The 23,687-nt window shown below is 46.4% G+C and overlaps 2 protein-coding genes across 3 annotated transcripts; both read right to left on the minus strand.

Annotated features, from left to right (window-relative positions):
• Window positions 1-79: 79 nt before the first annotated feature.
• LOC135315371 (C-type lectin domain family 4 member E-like) lies at window positions 80-10,947 on the minus strand. Of its 2 annotated transcripts, XM_064463244.1 has the most exons (6): window positions 9,275-10,947; window positions 8,656-8,748; window positions 2,495-2,587; window positions 1,726-1,877; window positions 1,390-1,511; window positions 80-681 (listed from the first exon to the last, which is right to left on the minus strand). In XM_064463244.1, the coding sequence occupies exons 1-6, from the start codon at window positions 9,309-9,311 to the stop codon at window positions 540-542; spliced, it is 639 nt and encodes a 212-aa protein (XP_064319314.1). In that variant the 5' UTR covers window positions 9,312-10,947; the 3' UTR covers window positions 80-539. The 2 variants fall into 2 exon arrangements, with proteins under 2 accessions (XP_064319314.1, XP_064319303.1); XM_064463233.1 differs by lacking the exon at window positions 9,275-10,947 and having other exon boundaries at window positions 8,656-8,969.
• Window positions 10,948-11,046: 99 nt separating this feature from the next.
• Window positions 11,047-21,428, minus strand: LOC104052778 (TRPM8 channel-associated factor homolog). The gene is given in 8 exon segments (XM_064441594.1): window positions 11,047-12,216; window positions 15,845-15,954; window positions 15,956-16,081; window positions 18,037-18,238; window positions 19,328-19,337; window positions 19,743-19,837; window positions 20,622-20,667; window positions 21,384-21,428. Coding segments are annotated over 8 exon segments (963 nt in total). The 3' UTR covers window positions 11,047-11,887.
• Window positions 21,429-23,687: the final 2,259 nt, after the last annotated feature.

Here is a 23,687-nt window from a genome sequence, read left to right on the forward strand (position 1 = left end):
GTTTTGATCCTGCTTATACAAAACACCTGCAGCTTAGAGAGGGAGAGGGAGAGAAACACACACACATAGAGCACAGAGGCTTTTTCATTGGTCTAATACCGTATTTTTTCTTATACAGGCAATCAGTATTTGTTCAGCAAAACCAATGCAAGAATAAGATATTCTCTGAGTGCCCCAAGAAAAAGCAGAAGCCTCTGCTCAAGCAGAGAAAGGAAATAGCAGCTCTGAACATCTGTCTTCCATTCCTGTGTCTTCTTTCTGGAGAACTCAACCTCTTTTCAGCCACCGGCTGCCAGACCCACTCAGAGGGAAGAGGACGCAAGAGCCCAAGACCTGCTTTGATGATGCTGAGCCTTCATGTGTTCCATGAGCTGATACGTGCACTGGGAGTGCTCTACACAGGGTAATACCACTTCCACTCACATTGTCCCACCAAGCAGAGTAAAGGTCCAGGATCCAGGGCCCACCATCCCTCCCAACACAGTCCTGAGCTGTTCCCAGCTCATCCCCCAGTTTTACTCAGGATGAAGGTTGCTCCGTCACACAGTTACTGCTGCAGCTTCACAAATGCGATAATGCTCCTCACATCGGACATCGTTCCAATTACGCGTTACTGAACTCGTATGGATTGCAGCGCACTTCTCAGCAGCCACATTACTTGGTTCCCCACTCCGCCAGAACCTGAGATAGAGACAGACTGTTACTCCCAGCCTACCCCATAGACCAAAGCTGGAAAAGGCCACAGGACGATGCAATGCTTGGCAAGAAGAGAGAAAACTTCCAGGTGTTGATTCACGGACAGAAGCAGTACCCTACCTCCCGCTCTGCTATCCCACTGGCACCAGTCTCATGGGGAAACCTGCCTTCTTCCTCCAGCCAGTCAGTCCTGGTGGGGGCAGTTGCTCACCACCACTCACCCCATGCATTTCACACCCAGCAGAGGCATGTGCCTGCCTCCAGTGCAAGTTTGTCCTCCAGAAGCAGACGCAGCAAGGACAGCCCTGGTGCCCTGTCTCTCCCACAGCATCACAGCACTGGCCATGCCCATGCATATACTACATGCACATGTGCATGGTGGGGGCAGTATGGAGATCAGGCAAGGCTGGTCATCCTACCCAGCCAGGGTTCTTCCTGCTGGCCAGATGCAGCTTCTTCTGTGCCTGCAGCATTGATGGCCACATCACAGGTAGTTAACTAACAACCACTAACCAGCACGGATGGGACTGTGTAAACCTGGTGTCCTACACAGCCCTCTCCTGCTCCATCATCGTCCTCTCACAGGGACGTGTCTCACCTCCCTCTCATGCACCAACAGACACCCTCACATCTCTCCTACTCTCTTGCACTACCAGGAGCTGCACCGAACACTCTCCATCCAGGGGTACTCACGCTGCCGCCTCATTATATGGAGTCTGGTCCACCCACTGCCACTGGCCCACCACCTGTGCATTCAGACCGATGTAGTAATTCCGTGCTAGTGGATATTGTCGTAGCTCGTTAGTGAGGAAAACCTGGAAATCAGGGAGAGTACAATGTCCATGAGGTGCCGGACTGAGCAGAGGCAGGCGGCAGGAGTCCCTGTGGGGTGGGGCTGGTGGCAGAGGGGAGCCAGTGCTGAAGGGATGCAGAAACGACATCCCACCTCCCCTGCAGGAGCAAGGGAGCGCTGAGTCCCCTCCGGGGCCCGGCACTGTCTGCTGTGTCCCCTCTCAGCCCTGCACACACCTGCTCTGCTTCGCTGTTGATCACCACCAGGTGGGAGCCCATCCCAGTGCAGTTCTGCACACTCTCAGCACAAGACATCTCATCATCCGCAAGGTAGTAACACATTTCTTGAAATTGTTTCCAGCCCTTCGGGCAGCACGTCCAGCCTTGCCCTGTGCAGGAGAGATCACAGGGGTGAATGCTAATAACAAGAGAGATGGTGACTGCAAGGGTCCCAGTTCTCCAGGAACAATGCTCGTGTTCTCCTGAGGTCACTTTTCCTGACAGAAAGGGCTTGAAAAAATAAGGATACTACAGATAGTTCCTCCAATTGCTTTGGGGTCTGACCAGTGAGCTTTGTGCACACAAACCCAGGGTAATCCTTGTAACATGATCTCAGGTCTTGACAAAGTTATTTTGCTGATCTGGTTTGACTTCTCCTTGTAGTCTCCTTCAGGGCTTTAGCCCCAGGGAACAAGGAATCTGGCTTCTTTCCCTTGACTAGAGCGGCACTTTTATTGTTGCTCCATTGTTAACCTTCCCTGTGCAGCTCTATTGCTGTCCCTTTTGTTTTGTCAGTGTTCACAGCCACCCTGCCCTTCAGGACATCACTGGCATGGCCCTCTCCTCCCCCATAGCTGTTAGCAGGAAACCCTTTTCATCCCCACCTCTCTCCCCTGCAGTCTGCCTCTCTGGAGTCTGCTCCCACTCCTGCTTGCTGTCATAGCAGACCCCAGCATTCATTGTCCCCATCCCAAAGACCTCCTGCACCCCTGCCAGCACTACTGACCTTTCCCTTGTGGCACTGCAGAGACGCACCACCACTCCATGAATTTCTGCTGCAGGGCTGTGGGCTGGTCGCTGCTATGGGAGAAGGATGCGACTGGAAAGGGAGAGGAGAGGCAGCAGGATTACCCCTTCCTCCCAGCTCCTCACACACCATCTCTGGGCTTCTCTCTCTTTTCCCCATTTCCCCACCAAGCACTGTCTCAGCATCACCTCTCCTCAGGCCGTCTCTTTCCATTTCACAAGTGGCAACTGCCACCCTCTCAGCAAAGGGAACAGGCATTTCTGCTCCCACCATCTCACAGCTGCCCGCAAGGACTCCTTTGCCCAATGACTGACAAGATCTAGCCAGGGCGACCTGGCCAGCAAACCTAGAGAAGCCCAAGACCCACCCAAGCAGTGCCTGGTGGCCATTGCTGGCCTGTGGTTTGCCAACAGACCCTGTCCCAGCACCTAGCAGCTGACATCAGGCCCCCTTGGGGGCTGTGCAGCTGAAGGTGTGGGGTTGGTGGATCCCTGGTCCAAGGCTCTGAGAAAACTGGCCCAAACAAGTGCCATGGCTGCCTTCCCAGGCAGGAAGAGACAATCTTCCATGTCAGAGAGCAGAAGTACCACTGGAAGGACCTCACACCGAGGACATGCCGGGCAGGGTGGGATGGATTCCACCCAGCCACAGGCATTTACTATGTAGATACCTACAGCCAAGCTGCCCGTCTAAATCTCTTTACAATCAGTGAATAAAAAGGAGCACTTTGGTGACACGGTTCCTCTCTTCCTAAGACAGACATCAACAGTAACTTGGACGAGTAACACATAAGAAGGGTCTACCTCGGCAGCAGCCAAGACACTCCAGGTGAAGGTAATCACATACAGCTAGAGCTGCTGAAACCAGGCTGCAAGGTAAACTCCTAACCAGTTTATGGGGAACAATACAGTGTTGGTGACAGGTGTCAGCAGGCCACATCCACAACCTGAAGGACTGCAGAGTTATCACTAACTCAAAGACTCTGGGGATCTTGATTGCAAGCTGATCAGGGTGTGCTACAGATGTCTATTTTTATCAACCGTTTCACACGGAAATACTGTTACTAGTGAGGAGGGCGGAGTAATCATAGCGGCCTCTGTGACTGATGAATGAATTCCTATAACAGGAGCAGGCTCAGAGGAGATGGGCAAGGGCGATGCGTGGCTGACCACACCTGTGCAAAGAAAGGTGGCCTCGTCTCAACACAAAGGGGACCAGATGGTGGCCTTTGTTCTAGTTCAGGCGAGTGAACCAACCAGTGCTATCAGGTGAGTGAATTCACCAGCTGTGTAACCGTTCATCCCTCTAAAGAGCAAAAAGAAGGCAGTGTCTTCCTAAGATAGCCAGACCAGCATGGGGCAAGGGTATTCGTGCCTCAGTTCAAAAGCATATAAAAAACTGAATGACCAACAAGACCATGTCTGAAGAAAGCAATGAGCTGGCTTTAGCCCACATAGTCCTTCTTGGTGAATGGGGACACCCAGTGTCTTGATGTTGACCATGTTGCAGAGACTGGCAACGAGAATCACATTTGTATTGTGATTCAACTGTGCATTGCTACCCTCAGCCCAGGACACCTCATTGTCCAACAGACAATAGCAGCTTTTTTGAAAGCATCTCCAACCCTTCATGCAGCACATCTGCCTCGCTCTGTGCGGGGAAAGACTACAGAGATGAACGCTAATAACAAGAGATATGGTGACTGCAAGTATCCCTGTTCTCTAGCAACAATGCTGAACTGTTCTCCCCAGTTCACTGTGCAGGGCAGTGATCTCATACAGTTTGGCTTCTGACCCAGCAAAGACAGAAAAGTTAGATGTTACTGGAGATCATGCTCAGTAACTCCCATGCACTCTTTCAGGGGATGGTGACCTGTTCTATGTCACCTTGATGTCCATCATTAAACAAACCCTAAATTGTTCTCCTGAAGTAGTCTCAACCGTTCACCCAGAATAAGCCTGTGGTAGTCTATTTGGCCCCAGCCATGAGGACTGTTTCCTCACCAGCAACCTGAAAAACTCTTCTTTCATACCTTATTGCTAACACCCTGTGCTCCTCTTCCCAAGATGTTCATACCTACGCCACCCTGTCAGGAGTCCATGACTCCACCTCTGTCTTCTTAGTCACTGCATAAAGGTTCCAGTCTTCCTCTCCTCTCCTCAGGAGTCCCACCCAGCCCTGTCCATCTGCTTGACCTTTAACCAGACCTTGAAGGGCCCTTTCTCCCAACACCAGACTTGCATTTTTGCTCATTCCCATCTCCCAGGCAGACGCTCGGAGCTGTGATGGAGGGGGACAGCTGCAAAGGGAGAGGAAGCATTAGAGAGATCATAGAATCATAGAATGTCCTGAGTTTGAAGGGACCCACAAGGATCATCAAGTCTAACTCATGTCCATGTACAGGACAACCCCAAATCCACACCATATCTCTGAGAGTGTTGTCCTAGTGCTTCTTGAATATCGTCAGGCTTGGCACCGTGACTGCCTCCCTGGGGAGTCTGTTCCAGTGCTCCACCACCCTCTGGGTGAAGAATCTTTTCCTAATATCCAACCTAAACCTCCCCTGGTGCATCAGAAGAAAAGGAGAGGAGTTGTTGTAGGTGATTCCCTTCTGAGGAGGACAGAGGGCCCAATATCAACCAGACCCATTCCACAGGGAAGTCTGCTGCCTCCCTGGGGCTCCAGTCAGAGATGTTACTAGGAAACTCCCTGGTCTGGTATGGCCCTCTGATTACTTCCCACTACTAGTTGTGCAGGTGGGCAGTGATGAGGTTGTGGAGAAAAGCCCAAGAGCAATTAAAAGGGACTTCAGGGCACTGGGGCAACTGGTTGAAGGATAGGGAGCACAGGTAGTGTTTTCCTCAATCCCTTCAGTGGCAGTGAAGAACAATTCTGAAAGGAAGAGGAAGTCTTGGGCTTACGGTTGGACTTGATGATCCTAGAGGTCTTTTCCAACTTTAATGATTCTATGCTCTTCCTACCACTCCCTCAGGTCCTATAATTGGTCACGAGAGAGAAGAGATCAGCACCTGTCCCTCCTCCTCCCCTTGTGAAGAAGCTGTAGACTGCGATGAAGTCTCCCCTCAGTCTCCTCTTCTCTAGGCTGAACAAAACAAGTGACTTTAGCTGCTCCTCGCACAGTTTCTCCTCTAAACTCTTCACCAACTTCATGGCCCTCCTCTGGACACTCTCTAGTAGCTTTATATCCTTAGCGTACTGTGGCACCCAAAACTGCACCCAGCACTCAACGTGAGACTGCACCAGTGCAGAGTAAAGCAGGACAATCACCTCCCTCGACCGGCTGCAATGCAGTGCTTGATGCACCCCAGGACATGGTTGGTCCTCTTGGCTGCCAGGGCGCACTGTTGGCTCATGTTCAACTTGCCATTGACCAGAACCCCCAGGTCCCTCTCTGCAGAGCTGCTCTCCAGCCTCTCGTTTCCCAGTCTGTATGTACAACCAGGGTTGCCGTGCCCCAGGTGCAAAATCCAGCACTTGCCCTTGTTAAACTTCATACAGTGGGTGATTGCCCAGCTCTCCAGATCTCTCTGCAGGGCCTCTCTGGCCTCGAGAGTGTCAACAGCTCCTCCCAATTTAGTATCATCAGCAAACTTAATTAGTATTCCTTCCAGTCCTGCATCCAAGTCACTTACAAAAAGATTAAAGAGTACTGGCTCCAGGATGGATCCCTGTGGAACCCCACTAGTGACTGGCCGCCAGCCCAATGTAACCTGATTTACTATAACCCTTTGAGCCCAACCCATCAGCCAATTGCTCACCCACTGCATTATGTGTTTATCCAGCTGTGTGCTGGACATTTTGTCCAGGAGGATACTGTGAGGGACAGTATCAAAAGCCTTACTGAAATCCAAGAAATGGTGGTTTAGGTTGGAAGGGATCTCTGGAGGTCATCTTGTCCAACCCCTTGCTCAAGCAGGGCTACCTACAGCCAGTTTCCCAGGATCACGTCCAGATGGCTTTTGAGCATTTCCAAGGATAGAGATGGGACCACCTCTCTGGGCAACCTCTACAAGAGCTCAGTCACCCTCACAGTAAAAAGGTGTTTCCTGATGTTCAGGGGGACCCTCTTGTGTTTCAGTTTGTGCCCATTGCCTCTGGTCCTGGTCACTGGGCACCCCTGAAAGGAACCTAGCTCTATCTTCTTTGCACTGTCCCTTCAGTTATTTACACACATTGATAAGATCCCCCTGAGCCTTCTCTAGGCTAAACAGTCCCAGCTCTCTCAGCCTCTCCTCATAGAAGAGATGTTCCAGTGCCTTCATCATGTTCATGGCCCTTTATCAGACTGTCTCTATGATAGGACCTGAGGGAATGGCGGGAAGATATGCCCAGGGAGGTTTAGGTTGGATATTAGGAAAAGATTCTTCACCCAGAGGGTAGTGGAGCATGGGAACAGGCTCCCCAGGGAGGTAGTCATGCACCAAGCCTGACGACATTCAAGAACCATTGGGACAACACCCTCAGACACATGGTGTGAATTTTGAGGTTGTTCTATGCAGGGACAGGAGTTGGACTTGATGATCCTCGCAGGTCATTTTCAATTCAGGACGTTCTACAATTCTATGTCCATGTCACCCTTATACTGAGGAGCCCACCACTGGACCAGCACTCCAGGTGCGGCTTCACCAGTGCTGATCAGAGGGGAAGAATCAGTTCTCTTGACCTGCTGGAAACACTCCTCTAATGCAGCCCTGGATACCATTAGCCACCTTTGCAACAAGGGCACATTGTTGGCTCATGTTCAATTTGCTGGACACTAGGATCCCAGGTTCTTTTCTGCCAAGCTGCTCGCCAGCTGAGTGGAGAAAGGTCACAGACCACAAGTAAGGGCAAGGACTGTGGAAGCAGGGGGAATCAGACACCTAAATTGCAAGTTGCCTGCATTGTAACTGCTCCTTTCTGCCTGCTAGTTAAGTCCTGACAGGTTATGGCTGTTCTAGGGTTATCCATGATGTCAATGCACAGGATTTTGAGCATGTGGAGATTAAGCAGCACAGTACAGCAAGGGGGAGTAATGAGGCACTACGAAACGAAGCCAGGGTGAATGGTATGAACTAATGCTCTGGGGCCTGCTGGTAGGATGCAACTTTAAAATATTGCCATGTAGCAGCTCAGGATAGGACTCACATCTGGGATGTCTTGTGCATTCAGCAACCAGTAAAGCATCAGTGATATTTTTACTGGAAGGAATGCTCTGCATTGAAAATGGAGTAAAGCAAAATTGCAAAGTCTGTGTAGCCCAGAAATCACAGGTTTGCACTAATGATTAGGGGACCATTTTGATTTGGAGTTTTATTCTCAGTCTTTCTCCCATGATGAGGAGGACAGGAAATATATTCTTTCATAAATGACAGCTTAGCTTTCTGCTTACAAGTGTCAGTCACTGAGAAAAATCCCAAGCAGGAGTCTCGTGGAAAGACTGCAAGCAGCCAGTCAGCTCACATCCCAAGCATAACTACCTACATGTGAAAAGGCAACAATGTGGCTCTTAACAGCTCATGCAAGTCAGGGCAAGGGTGGCTTGGACCAGTCCTGGGAAGGACAGTCCAGGGAGCTCCAGGGACCATGCTGTTCCCATGACCAGTGCCAAGTCAGCTGGCATGAGACAGAGTCAGTAGGCACTCCAACTCCTCAGGCCACACAAAGGAGTAATGGAGCAGTTGTGCAGCAAAGATTCTTCCTCACCTAGAGACTAGCGTCAGGGGCCCCCTGGAAGGCCATAGCTCACATTAGGTTAAGGCGGCTTCTTCCCATCTCACACACGGGATGTTGTGGGGTAGGAATTCTTCCCATTCTAATAAGGACCAGCTTACACCCTCATGCACAAGGGTGTATTACTGCTCCTTAAGTTCCTCAGCCCAGCAACTATCACACAGAAACATCATCAGACTGTGAGGATCTCTGCAGCTGAGAGGCACACTGGCCACCACACTAACCAGGAGTGTCTGTAGAGCTGTGAACTGTTTAAGCAAGAAATAGTCGAATCAACTGTTACATGGTCAAGACAGTTTCCAAAAGGGCAACTGAAGCTTCTCTAATCACATTTCCTTCTCCCACTTCTCTCCTCTCCCCCCAGTCCCTTCCACCTCCAGGCAAAATAAATAAAATCAAGAACCCACCAAGGCAGATGGATATGAGGCTTGCTTTGAGGACAACGGCAAAAGCGAGCAGAACCCAAGAGCTAAGCAGTGGACACCTCTTCTCTGCTGGGGCTGAAAAACAAAGGCAAGAGCAGGAGTCACACACTGCCCCAAGACAAGGACAGGATTGACCAGGAAACTCAGCAGCCCTCACTGGAAGCTGGCCTCCTGCAATGCAGTGTCCAGAGAGAACAGACCCTTTTGTAATATGCGGGCACTGAAGGGGACAGCAAGCCATAGTGTCTTTGCTTTGCTGGAGCTCCTCTCCTTCCCCCTTTCCCCTGAGCACTTGCCCAACCCTTCACCCCAGCTCCCTTCTCTCCCCTCTCTAGCTATTGCTCCCCTCTCCCATGCTTTTCTTTCCCATGACAGTCACAGTCCACACTGGTTGCAGAGGGAGGGTCCCTTGCACTCATGATAAGCACCGGCACTGGTTCCAATTAGGTGGTATGTGGGGCTTAGACACTGCTCACCTTCCCATTGCTTAGAAGCTGAAGAGAGTGGGCACCTGTCCAGTCTCCCACCACCAGTTCACAGAGCCTCATCCATCCTTGTTGCCACCCTGCCTAGACACAATAGAGGCAATCCCCACCATCACCTGCAGTCCCTTGACTGGGGCTCCCTCCAGGAGTCATCGTCTTTGATCAACAGTTGCTTTTCTCTCTGCAGAGTCCCAGGAACACAGGGTGTTGCCAGTACACAGCTCTCATATTTCAGAGACAACTACACAGAGCTGGTTGTCCCTTAGTATGGAAGTTCAATGACTTCTGATGCTATGTGGTGACAGAGGCTTAGAGAACAAAAAGAACAAGCACCCTCTAGTGTAGTGACACACATAATCACTTCACATTTTGTGCCATTTCTCAGGAGATGGTCATTGTAAAGCAAGCACTGAAAGCCCTGAACTTCATGCAGCAGCATTCTCACAGAAAGAGAGAGCTTGGACAGCAGAACTCTGCATCAGCCCTGTCATACACTGCTTGTGCACATCCAGCTAGTTTTACCATCTGCAGTCTTAACCTTGCCTCTGTTGGTTTGCTTCCTGGAAAAGGAATGGCTAATAAAGGAACAGCCCCATTCTTGACTTTTGGAGCTCCAGTAACCATTTGTGCAAACCAGTGATTTCTGGGCCACAGGCACTTTTTTCATTAATACAAGAGCTAGTGGTGAGAGCCAGCTGTGCAGCAGTATCACCTCTGCCCACCTCTTCCCACCAGGAAGGCCTGAAAAGAAAAACAGAAAGAAACAGAAAGGTATCTGGCTGACATATTACAGAACTGGAATTTTCCTGCCACTCATCCACTTGTTCAAAAATATAATCCATTTTTTCTCAGTAATATAATAAAATGTCTTCAGACACCACTGAGCAGAGTTGCTCAGTGCAAAGCTACTGTGCCAATTACTGTGTCTAGCTTTTCTGCCCCTTGATTTTGGAGGGAGTGGCTGTCTTCCATCTTCAGTCCCCTAGCAGGAAAGAGGGGCAGATATTACACCATTTCTTGCATGGTTCTGAAACTAGATTTCAGCTTTGCCCAGCAGTCTTATTGTGCCTGGAGATAACAATACATTGGAACTAATTTTAATTTCCAAAAGGAAAACTTTTCAAGAGGAAACTTCACCTAGGCTGTGGAAAAAAGGGGTAGTACTCCTCTACCTGCCTAGCAGGAAAGAATTCTCCATCCAACCTTGGCAGGGAAAGAGTTACCACTGGACATCTGCAGAGAGTGACTGGTGACTCCTCACAGCAAGGAGGAGATGAGCTCCTGTGAAGTGGGGTCTCTGGTCATTAGGGACCCTAACACACTAAAGGCAGACTTGGGAGGGAGCCAAGAATGAACTCTTCTATCACATCTACAATGTAGAGCTGCTTCTCAGATCCATTATAATACCATACCATTCAGACACCATTTAAAACTATTGCAGAGCACTGGCTTTATCACAATCACATTTTCATTTCCATGAGAAAAAACCTGCTTAGGAGATATATTGCTTCACTGGATCATCTAACCAACCAGGGAAAGAAACAGCTAGCTGCTGGGAAAGGATCTCCTTGACTGGCCATGCCCAGGCCTTAAAGAAAGGAGTCAAATTCTTCTTTGTCACATGAGAAGAGGTTTCTGCCTACAGATTCAATTTTGAGTAATTATCATTGGGAGCTCAGACATATTTTGGAATTCAGAAAAGATTTCAATTAAGGCTTCCTTTCCAAAGGCCTCTTGCAGCTATCAATCGTAAGAAAAGGCAAGAGTACAAAATTTATGTATGGAAGTTTAGAATTAGTCTTCCTGCATTCTTTAAAAATGTTTTACTAAATTCAGTTACTGATCCCTTCACAGGGTATTTTTCTTTCTTTTTTAAAAGTGTAGCTACCTGACAAATTCTAAATGCCTACTGAAGAATCAGCATAGCCCTTTAACACCGTTAGACTATTCAAAATGCCTATATTTCTCATATTCACACAAAACCAAAAATCAAGTATTTATATAAGTTCTTTTCATCCTGAAGGGCATGGCTGCACTTAAAGGCTTGATTGCTACTTTTTTTTTTTTTCCACAGTTGTTACAATTGCTCAAAACAAGACTGATACAAGTATCAATCCACCTCTGCATGTTTATAAGTATGCATACTTACAATACATCTGCATACTTATACATAAGACTCTCTTCTCTCGGCACAAAATACACGCTCCCTGCTTGGTGACTCTGTACTTTGCGTTTGGACCATCAACTAATCCTGGGTACTACTGAGTGAAATGTTGCACCAACAAAACTGAAAGGCTGGCTTAAATTAAAAAAAACAACACAACAATTATCAATGATCAGAAGTAATCTTTGGTAATGCCCAAAGGCTGTGGTTTACCATCACATCCCAAACTGGAACATTCCACAGACCAATGACCTTTACACTGTGCTGAGATGACAAATGACTTCAAAACAAGTACATTTTTTGAGGACTGCTTCAAAAACTTTTCCCTGCAGCCCTGGATCTCCTGCTGAAGTGTGCTACTCAGAGTCAGATCAAGACTGACTCATGTTGGTTTGTGAAATCCTATGAACAAAGACACTGTTGGAGACTAATAGTCAGAGAGAGACAATCCAGGGTGAGAATCAAGTGGTTGTAGAAAGCGAGGAAAAGGAAAGAAGCAGCCCTGGATTAAAATGACCAGCTTCTAAATCTGTTGCAAGCTTAATTGGCCTGCAGATTACTGCAGTCATGTCTCCAGGGCAGTAAATACTTCCTAGTCCTTCAGCTGTGATCCATTTTCAATGTAATCTCAAATCCTCTTCTAAGTTCTAGTACAAGTGGAATTGTGGGCCTCATCTCTTGGGATGCCCAACACAGTCTCACTCACATAATCAGACCAGTGATTGCAGGTGGCTTCAGTGGTGAGAGGGGGAAACTCCCATTCAGATTGCTGCTGATTGTGGCCAAGGTCATGAATGGCACCCCAAGGCTCACTGGCTTGGAGGGATTGCACATCTACCATTTCTGTCACTGAGCCCAAATGATGATTGACTGAGTAGCCAGCATGCATCCAACCTGCAGGGAAGGTAAATCACAAACAATGTTGGCAATCTGTCTGGGAAAGCTTGTGGAATAGGACACCACAGTGAGGAAAATACAATTAATTCTCTTTACATTAACTCATTCTTTTGAGTTCTTTGTCATGGGAAGGTGTTGCTCATGACGTGCTTCCACCCCTGTGCTGGACTATCAAATGTATCAACCACCAGCAAAAGCTTAATGTGCATATTGTATGCTCTTCTGCTCCGTTTCCACTCCTTAGCACTATCCAATGGTAAGAGCAAAAAAGGCAAAATTACTTTTGCCAGAGCTACAGACATTGTAGATGACTGTACTCCCAGCTACAGGAGTGGAGAGGAGGTGTAGAAATCTAATTCTGTCTATAGAAAAAATTTCTGTTGACACTGGTCTTGTCTTATTTTCAGATCTGGCAAGGAAGATGCTATTGCCAGGACAGTTTGTATCCCTGTATAGCCAAATAACTGTATGGTTTATGTTGATGAAAGTGTTGCTGAGCACCCTCCCCAGCTCTCCCCAGAAACTCTGCAATGTAAGTTCTGGCTCTGGGGGAAATACATGGGGGAAAAACCTCATGATAAATAGCAGACACAAATAAAGTAGAAAAATGGATTATTTTTCCTGAAGTGCTCCCAAAGAAGAAACAGATTTTCATCTTGAAGGCAGGGGACTAAAATGTTTCATTGCAAAATTTTGTGTCAGGGCTCTGAGTGCACCAAAAGGCTTCAATGGCCCTGAGCAGCCCCACCTGAGGATTCTACTCACACCTCCTGTTGGTGGCCCCAGGGGCTGCATTTCAGCTCATCCCTGGGCCATGAGTCCCTGCCTGAGCTATATTGTAGGTGTACTTGTCTTCAACTCTGTCACAGCCATGCTTGTGTCTGGCCAACGACCCTGCTGACCCAGACCCTCAGATGTGCCTCATCACAATGGGCCTGCCTGGTAATCCCTGGACTATGTCTGACCCTGGTTGCCATCACTGGACCTGACCCTGACCTGTGGGTTGATTTCCTTACTTCATCTCAGACCTGCCTCATCCCTGAGGACTTGTCTAGCAAACTGGACTCTCAGCTGACCCTGTCTGTTGTGCCAGGTCTGCCCTGCTTGCCTCACTCAGGTGTTGTGCGATGGTCCCCAGCTGGCAGAGGCACCTGTCCTGCTGGCTCTGTTACTGCAGTTGGCTCTTGACTCCCTGTCCCTCAGGGAGTAGCTGGCCTCCACTGTACCCTGACAATGTCTAATGCACCAGAAAGCAAAATGTGAACTGGGATATTTTTCTTTTTCGTGAAGGCAGATTCTTGTCAGTGTTTTTAGTAAGGCAGCTTTTTAGTATTGAAAAATATTCCATAGTTCACTTCAGCTTTGGATAGAACTTGCTGCTGATGGCCACAGTTACTACTTCACTATAATTGTCATCACTTTGGTTCCAGTTTTGCTGTTTCTCATGCTGTTTGTAAAAATCTTTTTTCAGAAAAGACAAACAGACTTAACATACTGCTTAATATCTCCCATAAGTTTTCTCAGTATTGCTGACTACCAAAATCAGCTTTAAAAAAAAAATTTAAAAATCACATTTCTGTAGCTTTTCATAGGAATTTACCCTCTTTAGTTCTTTTCCTTCCATACCAATTCAATTGGCTCAATGGATCCTTCACTAGTTTCTTACAGCTCCAGAATAGTGCAGGAAGGACACAGAGCCATTCACGTCTCTGACATGGTGCTACTCTCCACTTACTTCAGCAAGCGTGATAGAACCTGGAAGACTTTTGTATGTTGGGTTCTACCAGTGTGGCCTCTGGTGGATATAGTGTCTATCACATGGTGAGTATCTCTGCAAAGGGCTGGAACACATTAAGAGAAGGAGCCACATAAATCAGAAATCCAGAAGCCTTTGTTTCTGAGTGCGGCTTCACTCAGAGAATGGCAGCTATCTAAAGTGATTCTCGAGGCAGCTCCTCAGTCAGTGCAAACTCATTTGAAAGACCTGATTCACAGCAGCTGTGAATCAAGTCTGCATGTGTTAAGGGTCATGTTTTTTAACACTTCTGTTTCTCTACAGCTTAAGAGAAGGGAGAGCAAGTGGCTTAAAGTTCACCTGTATCTGTAGACATACAAGCATTGTAAACCCTGGCGTTTGGAAATCAGTTCTTCCTGTGTATCAGTAAAAATTACTGCTGAACAGCCACTTGTGTTAGCAAAAAACCTATTGATTGCCCTGGATCATACACATGCTATGGTTTGCTTACTAGGCTTACAGAGTCAATACAGCTAAAACAGAGCAGGGAAAGGGATGAACTCTGCCCTCTGACATGAACTGCCAAATGAGCTGCTTGCTCATCCTTTACACCTGTACAAAACTATTTAGGACAATTATGTTACCTTTGTGTCCCAAGTCTGAATTTTCAAATACGGCTGTCACTAATGGTAAGAACAAATGAGAAAAATATAATACTCCCATGCTCCTTGTTGAGCTTTTGAGGATTAGCAGTTACAAAACTGCTATGCAGCAACTGGTATGTAATCTAAACACAATTGTTGCAGAATCACTGACAGATTACAACTTCATTGTTAAATTCACAGCCACATGTGGACAGATGTAATGATTACTCTGATAAAATCTTTCTTAACTGAGGATATGCTTGGATGAGCCCATGCAGCATGGAAACATAGCACTTATTTATTCTGGTTCTATTTCACTAGTGATTATAATTAATTTGTTATTAATAACTGAGATGCAAGTTGTTTACGCTCAAGCCAGCCTCTCTCAAATTAGTCCTACATGACTGACAGCAGCTACACCACGTGAGTCAAGCTGCTAGAGCTGTGGATTATTGACAGCATGGTGGCCTGGGCAGCTGATAACTTATCTATTCAAGTGGTAGAAAACACCTTTAGTGTTGCAATCAGGTAGAGCTGAAAGAACCTGCCAATCCTGTTGAGAAAAGTGCAATACTTGAACAATGATTAATTGCAACTAATGGTGAGACTTGGCAAACTTGCCTTTAGAAGCCTCCTTACCACCCGTAATAACAAATCAGCCTGCTCCAGCCTGTTTGATTCCACTGGCCTAGTGAGTTGTCTTTAAGCAGCACATTTGTTAAATGACAGATAGCAAAATGCTGCTTACAACAAACTTTTCCCCCTACCACTACTCTCACTTCCCCACTGATATAAGTGATCCTATGCTGGCTAACATCAGGGTCATATTACATAGTAGGTTGCCTGCCTGTTACATGCCTTAATTTAAGTTTCAAGATCTCAGTTGTCCTGCCTAAATCACCTAGCTTTGTCTCTTCTTTCTGTCACAACTAGCATAAACTCACTCCCACAGTACTAACAGTAACATGACACAGTATACACATAATTTTGTGGCCAGCCTTTCTCCCTCTGCAATGTTTTACTCTGGGATAGCCTCAGATTTAGCAGCAGAATGCATTACTTTGTGTACCAGCTCTTGACAGTCACAGAAGATTCTTACTCTCACAAGGAGTCTCCTTGAATCTGGTGGGATTAACCTCCTGATTTGAGAATCTGCACAATCCTGTGTTAATGTTACTGCCTTGTGCATTTCCCTTAGAAATATCCATCACAGATAAAGACAAAATGTTCAAGTTATGATACTTGCCAGGAGGTATCTGGACATCTGCCACCATCCTCTCTGGCCTTGGAAAAGTTGCTGGGATGGCTGCCAGTCTGGCTATTGCATTCATCATCTTGTTCCAGATGGAAAGCAGACTCTGCGTTGTCCATGGGGCATACATCAGCAGCTGGTACCCTCACGATGATGTTCTCTGTGGTCAGCTCGGCCCAGAGGGCTGGGTACTGACGGATTGTTGACTGCAAGGCACAGATGTCAGTTCCCCTAATTCAGCATTCAGGTGAATAAAGGTAGCCAATTTAAAAAGAAGTTTTAAGTGTGAAAAGAGAGGAGAATCATCATAGCTAAAAACCCTCTGCATAGCCTCAGAAACATTAAGTTAATCTAGATATAATTGGGTTTTACTGAACCAGTGGACAGATCCTGAGAGTCTGGCGAGGGGTCTAGTCATCTTTGGTGACTCCAGGTCCACTGTCACTGCAAGGGGTTGACAATATTCACTTTTCAATACCAAGCCACTTTAAAGGTGGCTCAGGCATGCTCATACTGGGAACATGGGCAGAGGTTAATTCCTAAATTAAAGTCCTATCAATATACTTCCTGCACTGAGAAATGCAAAGCCTTATGCAAACCCTTTCCTGGGTCATTACTTACTCTGAGGTCTCCTTCATACATGACCACAAAACCCCAGGAAAACATAAGCAAGCCAGCAATAAAGAAATACTGCTTTACTCACCTGCCTATAGTTAGGTTTTTGGAACCACTTACCAAACCTGAAAAATGGGGCCTGCACAGCCTCTTTAATTGTGACTGATATTTGGCCTAGTGTACTCTCCTTTGGCATATACATAAGGCCACCCCACAGACTAGAGACTTCCATGGTGGTTCATTCAACTTTGAACTTCTTTACCAAGGGAGGCCTCTGCAGCTCTGCAGCACAGCTGAGGTCATCATTGTGACAGCCAATCTGCACCTGGCAGGGAACAAGTTACCAAAAGGCAGTGCAACTTGGACAGGCTCAGGTAGCTCCACTCCAAACTCTGTGTGTTCTGTAACTACCATAGTCAACAAGACACTCTTGTCTCAGCAGGAAAAGGCAATGGTATGCTACCATACGGAACATTGTTCTTCACCTCAGCACAGACATCAATCAGGTGAAAGCAGCATGAAAGAATTAAAGGGCAGACTTAAGCCCCATGAAGAAGAAAATGGAAATGCTGGATCAGTTGCCAAAGAAAACTAGAATTATCTTTCTACAGCTCTGTTTGATAGGAGGGATTTCACTGGTTTTGAAGAAAATGGAAAGTTGGTTTGCCCCACTTTTAGCACCCTTACCTCCCATCTCAGCAACCACAGCTGTGCTGCTATAAACGGATAGCTGTGGTGGATTCACCCTGGCTGGACACCAGGTGCCCACCAAAGCCACTCTATCACTCCCCTCCTCAGCTGGACCAGTGAGAGAAAATGTAAGGAATAGGTCAAGATAAGGACAGAGAGATATCACTCACCAATTACCACAATGGGCAGAACAGTCTAGAGTTCAGGAAGTTAATTTATTACCAATCAATCAGAGTAGAATAATGAGAAATAAAACCAAATTTGAAAAACACCTTCCCTCACCCCTCCCTTCTTCCTGGGCTTAACTGGTTCCACTTCTCCATTGCCATCATCTCAGGGACACATCTTTTCAGGCTAAGTTTTGCCTTTGTGGAGCCCATTTCCAGCAGGTAGGCACACACAGGTTTAACAATTGTCACTGAATGAGTGAGACTAGTCCTGTAGCTGAGGCAGGGAAAAAACAGAAATCAGGTCACTGTCTCCCAGCTGTACTGACTCTACAGTGCATTCAGGAGGGAGAATGAATAACTACATGTGAGTCAAAGCCACTGCAGTCAGAAGCTCTGCCTCTTAACAAACCCAAGCAGCAGAAGAGCTGAGTGAGACACCACCAGTTTGGAGAGCAGGGAGGCATCTGAAAGGGTCAGTGTGGTTTTTTTAAGCCCTGCCCTGCTATGTTTCCATTGTGACAGTCACTCACAATTATGCAAGGGTCACAGTCATTTAACACCTTACATATGTTCCCAGTCTGGTTTTAGCAAAATAACCTTGAAGGAACTGACATTGTTGCTAGAGGCCACTTGTCTCTTAGCCCTTGAGAAGGCCATATGGCAATGTACCTACCAAATGAGATCTGGACATTTGTTACAATCCTCTCTGACCTTGGGAATTTTATTGGTATGGCTGTCAATTTGCTTATTGCCACCATGATCTCATTGCACAGGGTCAGCAGCGGTTGTGGGTTCTCCATGTAGCGGATGCTGTCAGATGGCACCATCTGGATGCGATTCTCAACAGCCAGTTCTGCCCAGGGAGCAGAATAGTGCTGGATACAGGTATTCCACTGGCTTTTACAGGTCTCCCCTACATCAACAACACAGAAAAACGGTTAAGCACAGCTCTGACTTTTGAACATGCTCCCAGAGGTCAAGCTGGAGAAAGAGACCACAGTCAGGAAATTCTCTTGGAAAACAGTATGTGGTACTTGCATGACTGGGGATGGTGGCTGTTAACTAGTTAATCCTCATCCTGTACTTGGGAGGTCTCCTCAGGCTCTTTTATGGATGGGAGACAAACAGAAGAGGACTGGCATATACCAGAGTAGTACCATAGCAAGAACAGATCCTTGTATTCCATCTGAGAACAAGCACCACCAGGTTTCTCCAGTGTCTCCTGATGATCTCAATTCTTATTCTCCAGCAGAGATTTGCTGTTTCATATAACAACCCTGGTTTTGTTTACTTTTACAGAAAAGCAAGAAGAAATTGCATACAGGAAGAGAAACTGACAGAAACACCCGACATTCAGCAGAAAGATTTACTGTAGGGACTGGAGATGGCCATACGGGGGCACAACAAAGCAGGCAAAGTGCAAGGCAAGCTTTGTCGTGGCAGGAGTCAGCCTGTCTCCTTCCAACACAGTGGTTTCTATTGGAAATGACAACTCCAGCCTCCAAGAAATGTCGGTTTGGACAAATCCTGCCCATTTTGTTGCAGCTCCCTCACCTATCTCCTGCCATGTAGCAGGCACAGAGCGACTAACTGACTTACCCAGAATCCTAGAGGAGCTCTGTAGCATGCAAGAGGTCATCCATGTGACACCCAATCTGCACCTGGCAAACAGAAGGGTAGGAACATTACTACTGGGTCAACTACATCCTTCACTACCAGTTCAGGGTACTGCAGTGACTTTACCCTTTACCAGCATCAAAGTCACATCCCATAACATATATGGCAAGATGTGATCACTGCTGGCTTCTTTTATTGTGCCTCTGCCTTGGTCCTCATACAGTGAAAGAGACAGCATGTGGCTGCAGGATCAGACAGAAACAGCTAAATTACTTTGCATTTCAGCTGCAGGGAGCTCACTGCAAAAAATATCCAACCAGGTAAACATTTATCTGTTTCATACTTTGCAGAGAACAGGATCCCAAATAACTAGTTAATATCTCACCTGGATACATCTACATGAGCAAGAGTGACAGCACTCTGAAAGTACCTTATGAGAGATCTTGAGAGACAGAACTAAGTTTGGCACTTAGAAGGGCCCAAATACTTATCTTGGGCCTGAAAATCACCTTGATCAGTTCTCTTTGCACAATAGCAAAGCAGATACAGCTGCCTTCAAGCGGCAGCCATACTCAGTTATCCCTCCAGCACACAGAAATAAGAGGAATGCAACAGAAGAGCGTGGGAAACAAGGTGAAAAATTATGATAATCCATTGAAAGTGCCACAGGGTGGCAGCAGTAGGAAAGGACTGAAAAGGCAGCAAAACCAGTAAGAAGAAAACCCTTCTCCGTGCTATTTTTGAGCGTTCACCTGGCAAATATATCTGTGTAAACAGAAGCCAAACTAGAGACAGCTTACCTTCAGACCAGCACCGACTATCAGGCAAGGGAATGTTATAACTGCTGTGTGCTCTTCAGGAAGGTAGAGTCCCATATGCCTCCAGGCTGCCTTACCTAAAGGTAAGAGAACACAGAACAGTCAAGCACTTTTTCAGCCTGACATTATGGATTCTGGAGATTTCAAGCTGCAATAGAAGACTCTTCCATCCTTTTCTTTTCCCCTGCTCTACATTCACAGAATTGTTTCACGTTTTAACCAACTTGTCAGAAATACAGTTTTAAAGCAATAAGGTAGCAATCATTGCACCATTAGAAGCAAGCCCACCCAAATCTGAACTTCTGGAAATGCCAAGCTTAGAAGTGTTTACCAGTATCTTTAAAAAAAAAAAGAAAAAATTCAAAAACCAAAATGCCACACCTCCTCCACTCAGATCCTCTTACCCTAGAGCCCTCATAGGAGGTGCATACTGTGGTGGTATTAAACACGTTTGAAGTTGTAATGGTCATAAAACATTTTCTAAATAACAGACTGACAGGAACATCTCATTTTTTTCTTACTGACTGGTCCAGCACAAGCAGGGGCCTACAAGAATTACCATTTCTATCTGATTGAAGCTACGAGAAAGCCTAAAAGGACTGTCCTATGCTAGGTGTAACTGTAAGATGGGTACCCCACTGTACCACTATAATTCAGCATGTTTCTAGACAGTCTTCCCATGGAAATGCAACGGTCCTCTGTCTAGATCTCTGCATACAGTGCAAAACTGATCTGTCTCTACTGTACTGATCCAGCAAAACTGATCACTCCATAGTTCTGACAAAGTTTACTCAAGCATATTTCAACACAAACAGCAAAAGTCCTAAGAAGAGCTGAACTGTCGTCAAGCACCCAACTTACCTTTCCTGTCCTCCAAGAAAGCAGGACCAGTTTTGTCAAACAAAACCTAATCCAAGGAAGAATGCAAATTAGACCATATCACAATGTTTTGCCAATTCATCTGTTTTGCTGAATGTGCACCAAAGGCAGTTTTGAAATGGTGTTCAGGGTTTGCTAGCATTTCTTTCTTTTTTGTTTATGTGAAGTGACACAAATTCTGAATATTTCTGGTCAAACAAAATACTGTGTTCAATCCAACATGTTCAGTTCAGCCAACCCTAACAATTTTCCCCTTTTGCCCTGACTCATTAGCATTAAAACCAGTAAGCAGTTATTCCACAACTTTTCTCTCCACGTATCCTCTGCAGACATCACCACTCCAGAACAGCCTCCTTCATCTCATTAGAATAGTTTGGAAACAACTCTTCTCAATCATATTCCAATGCAAAAAAGTCAAGATTAATCTGTTTATTATCAGGGGATAATACCTTTCCAGTGGAATTTAACCTAGAGTTTAAACATATCAGCTGTGAGCAGGAATCTCAGCAAGGTTGTACAGATACAAGGCCTAACCTTAGACAAGTTATTCAGGGTATAATTACCAAATACCTTGGCTTCAGTGGCGAAGTCAGCTCAAGAAGTTCCTACCATGCTTCCAGCCTCTTATTTTCACCCCCAAAACAAGACCTTCACTCCATCAACTGGGCCAACACAAAAAGTTGTGAGACTGTTATAGCTCAGGGTGAAATTATCTAGATAAAAAATTTTGTTTCTAACTCCTACCTCTTCATAGGATGGCCCCATAGACAGCTGTATCAGCACAACCATGGCAACAACCTGCAGTGTAGAGCCCAGGGTTTCTCAACAAAGCTTTCCTGCCAAAACCAATGTGCTGTGCAAGTACCCTGATGTGCCTCTGTTTGGTGGCTCTTCTCCCCCAAGTACCTGTGCACCAACAGCAAAGAAGCAGGACTTTCATGGGGTGTTTCAGAGCACTGCAAGCAGGGCTGGTCACAAAAGGAGCCTATCTGCCACTACACTGAGGTCAGCCTCCTCACAAGCCCACCATGAAATTGCACATCTGTGTCCATGTTCAGACATACACAGACACATGCACACTGAGGACGGGCACCCCACTGATCCGAGCATCAGGATGCCTCAAGAAGAAGGGAGATACACTCCTCATCTGGGTTTGTACCATCGATTTCCACAGTGACACAGAGGGCACAGACCCCAGCAGCAGATTTCTGTGCTAGGGCTGCACTGTCTGTCATGGTAAGGGACAGCTCAGTCACCATGCAGAGAAGGACTGCCTCTTTGCAGTTGCTCTTGACAGGGCAGTGCCTGCTGACTGACATGTGGGATCCCACTTCTCTGAAGCACTTTGGTCACAATGCAGTGGAGCAAGGCATATGCAGGGCAGTCATGGGCTGGGATGTGCAGAAAGGCAATGCCATTTTGTGCTAGCCTTTGCAGCCAGTCCTTCAAGGGGGCCTTGAGCTCCTCATGCTTATCTACATGCCTGTTGAAAAGAAGGACTGCCTTGTGGAAATAGTAGTGCTTCCAGGCATAGTGGGAAGGGTACACTGTGCACCAGCAAGATGGAGAGTATGCCCCCTGTCACCAAATCCAGCTCTGACATACCACACTGGAGAAACTCAGCATCAAGGTCAAGGTTGGCCTGGTGCCTGCAAAACCAAGAGAGGCCCAGGTTAGCCCCTGTCCCAGAATGCTTTGCACAAAAGGCCACCTTGTCCATCCCTGCCTCTTCCTCCCTCATCCTAGTATATCATAACACTAGCTCTTTAGTTTAAAAAAAAAAATAAATCCATCAATACCTCAATTTTCTCCTTTTAAAGCCTCAGGTTTGCAGCCAAGCAAATCTAGAGGGATCTCAGGAGTCATTTAAAAACAGGAGAGAAAGAGGTCAAAAGGAAGTTTCTAGACCTCTGGCTTACAGAGCAGCTTGAAAATTTGAATACATTGCAGAAACTCAAAAATCAGAAGACTTTTCATATTCTTTAAACTGCAGCTTTAAACCGCTAATGATGTGGGAATTGGCACATCTCCTATAACAGAAACTTTCTCCATTTACCCCACCCTAGTCATTATCAACTAGGCAAGCTGAAAAGATTTGTGTGTCTTCTCCCAGCCTCTGCCACTGCTGAGAACTGAAGAAAGGATAGCTAGGCCAGATGGGCTAGATGGACAGGCAGACACACAGCTAGACAAATAATGAGTGACTAGAAGTTGAATCAGGGCCCTAACACAGTCCTCACATTGTCACTAGCTGGTGCCCACAATATAAAGACATTATACTGTGCAAGGCCCTCTTATCTCTGCTATTTCGATATAACTCCTATATGTCACTGTGGAGAAAGACATGTTGAATTACCCTCATTCGCTTTTTTTACACTTTCTCCTGGTTCTGCCAAACAGGTTTTCGCACAATACCTGGAAAGAATCTGTTGTTATGTGGCTATTGCAGCCAAGTCAATAAAAATAAATGATGCTGCCTTTCTGCACGCCCATAGGAGACGAATTCAGTCTGCAGCTCTCCTTTGGTTATGACGTTACCAAGACCCTTTGTCACAAAGTGTATGTGCCCAGGCATATGGCACAGCACCTGCCTTAGACTGCAGTCTGATTTTCTATGGGTTAAGCAAAGGCCAGCAGGAAGGCCCAGATGCATAAAGCTGCTGTGTTGCACAGAAATTAGGTATCTAAATTTCTCTGTGGCTCTGGATCCCGTAAAAACCACCACATAAGCACCCTAAACAAGGTGTAATTCACCCTTAGTTACCATTTAGAGTCTTGTTAATTGCTATGTAATTTTTCTCTGCTGAATTCTCTGCCCCTCTACCTCTTCCCTGCACTATGCATGAGGCAGTGGCAGCATGCCCCTGCACTGCAGGTGGGAACAAGAATCAATCAGCAAACTTCAAGTAACTTAATTTACTAGCTGTGTCCTAAGCACTTTGCCAAATTCAACAGCAGAGCTTTCTACTACCTTTACTGAGAAACAAATTGAGCATCCAGAAAGTATCAGATCCAATTATTTGTTTGAATATATTAGAAATTTAGTAT

This window comes from Phalacrocorax carbo, chromosome 1 (genome assembly GCF_963921805.1).
Source record: "Phalacrocorax carbo chromosome 1, bPhaCar2.1, whole genome shotgun sequence".
Lineage (NCBI taxonomy): Eukaryota > Metazoa > Chordata > Aves > Suliformes > Phalacrocoracidae > Phalacrocorax > Phalacrocorax carbo.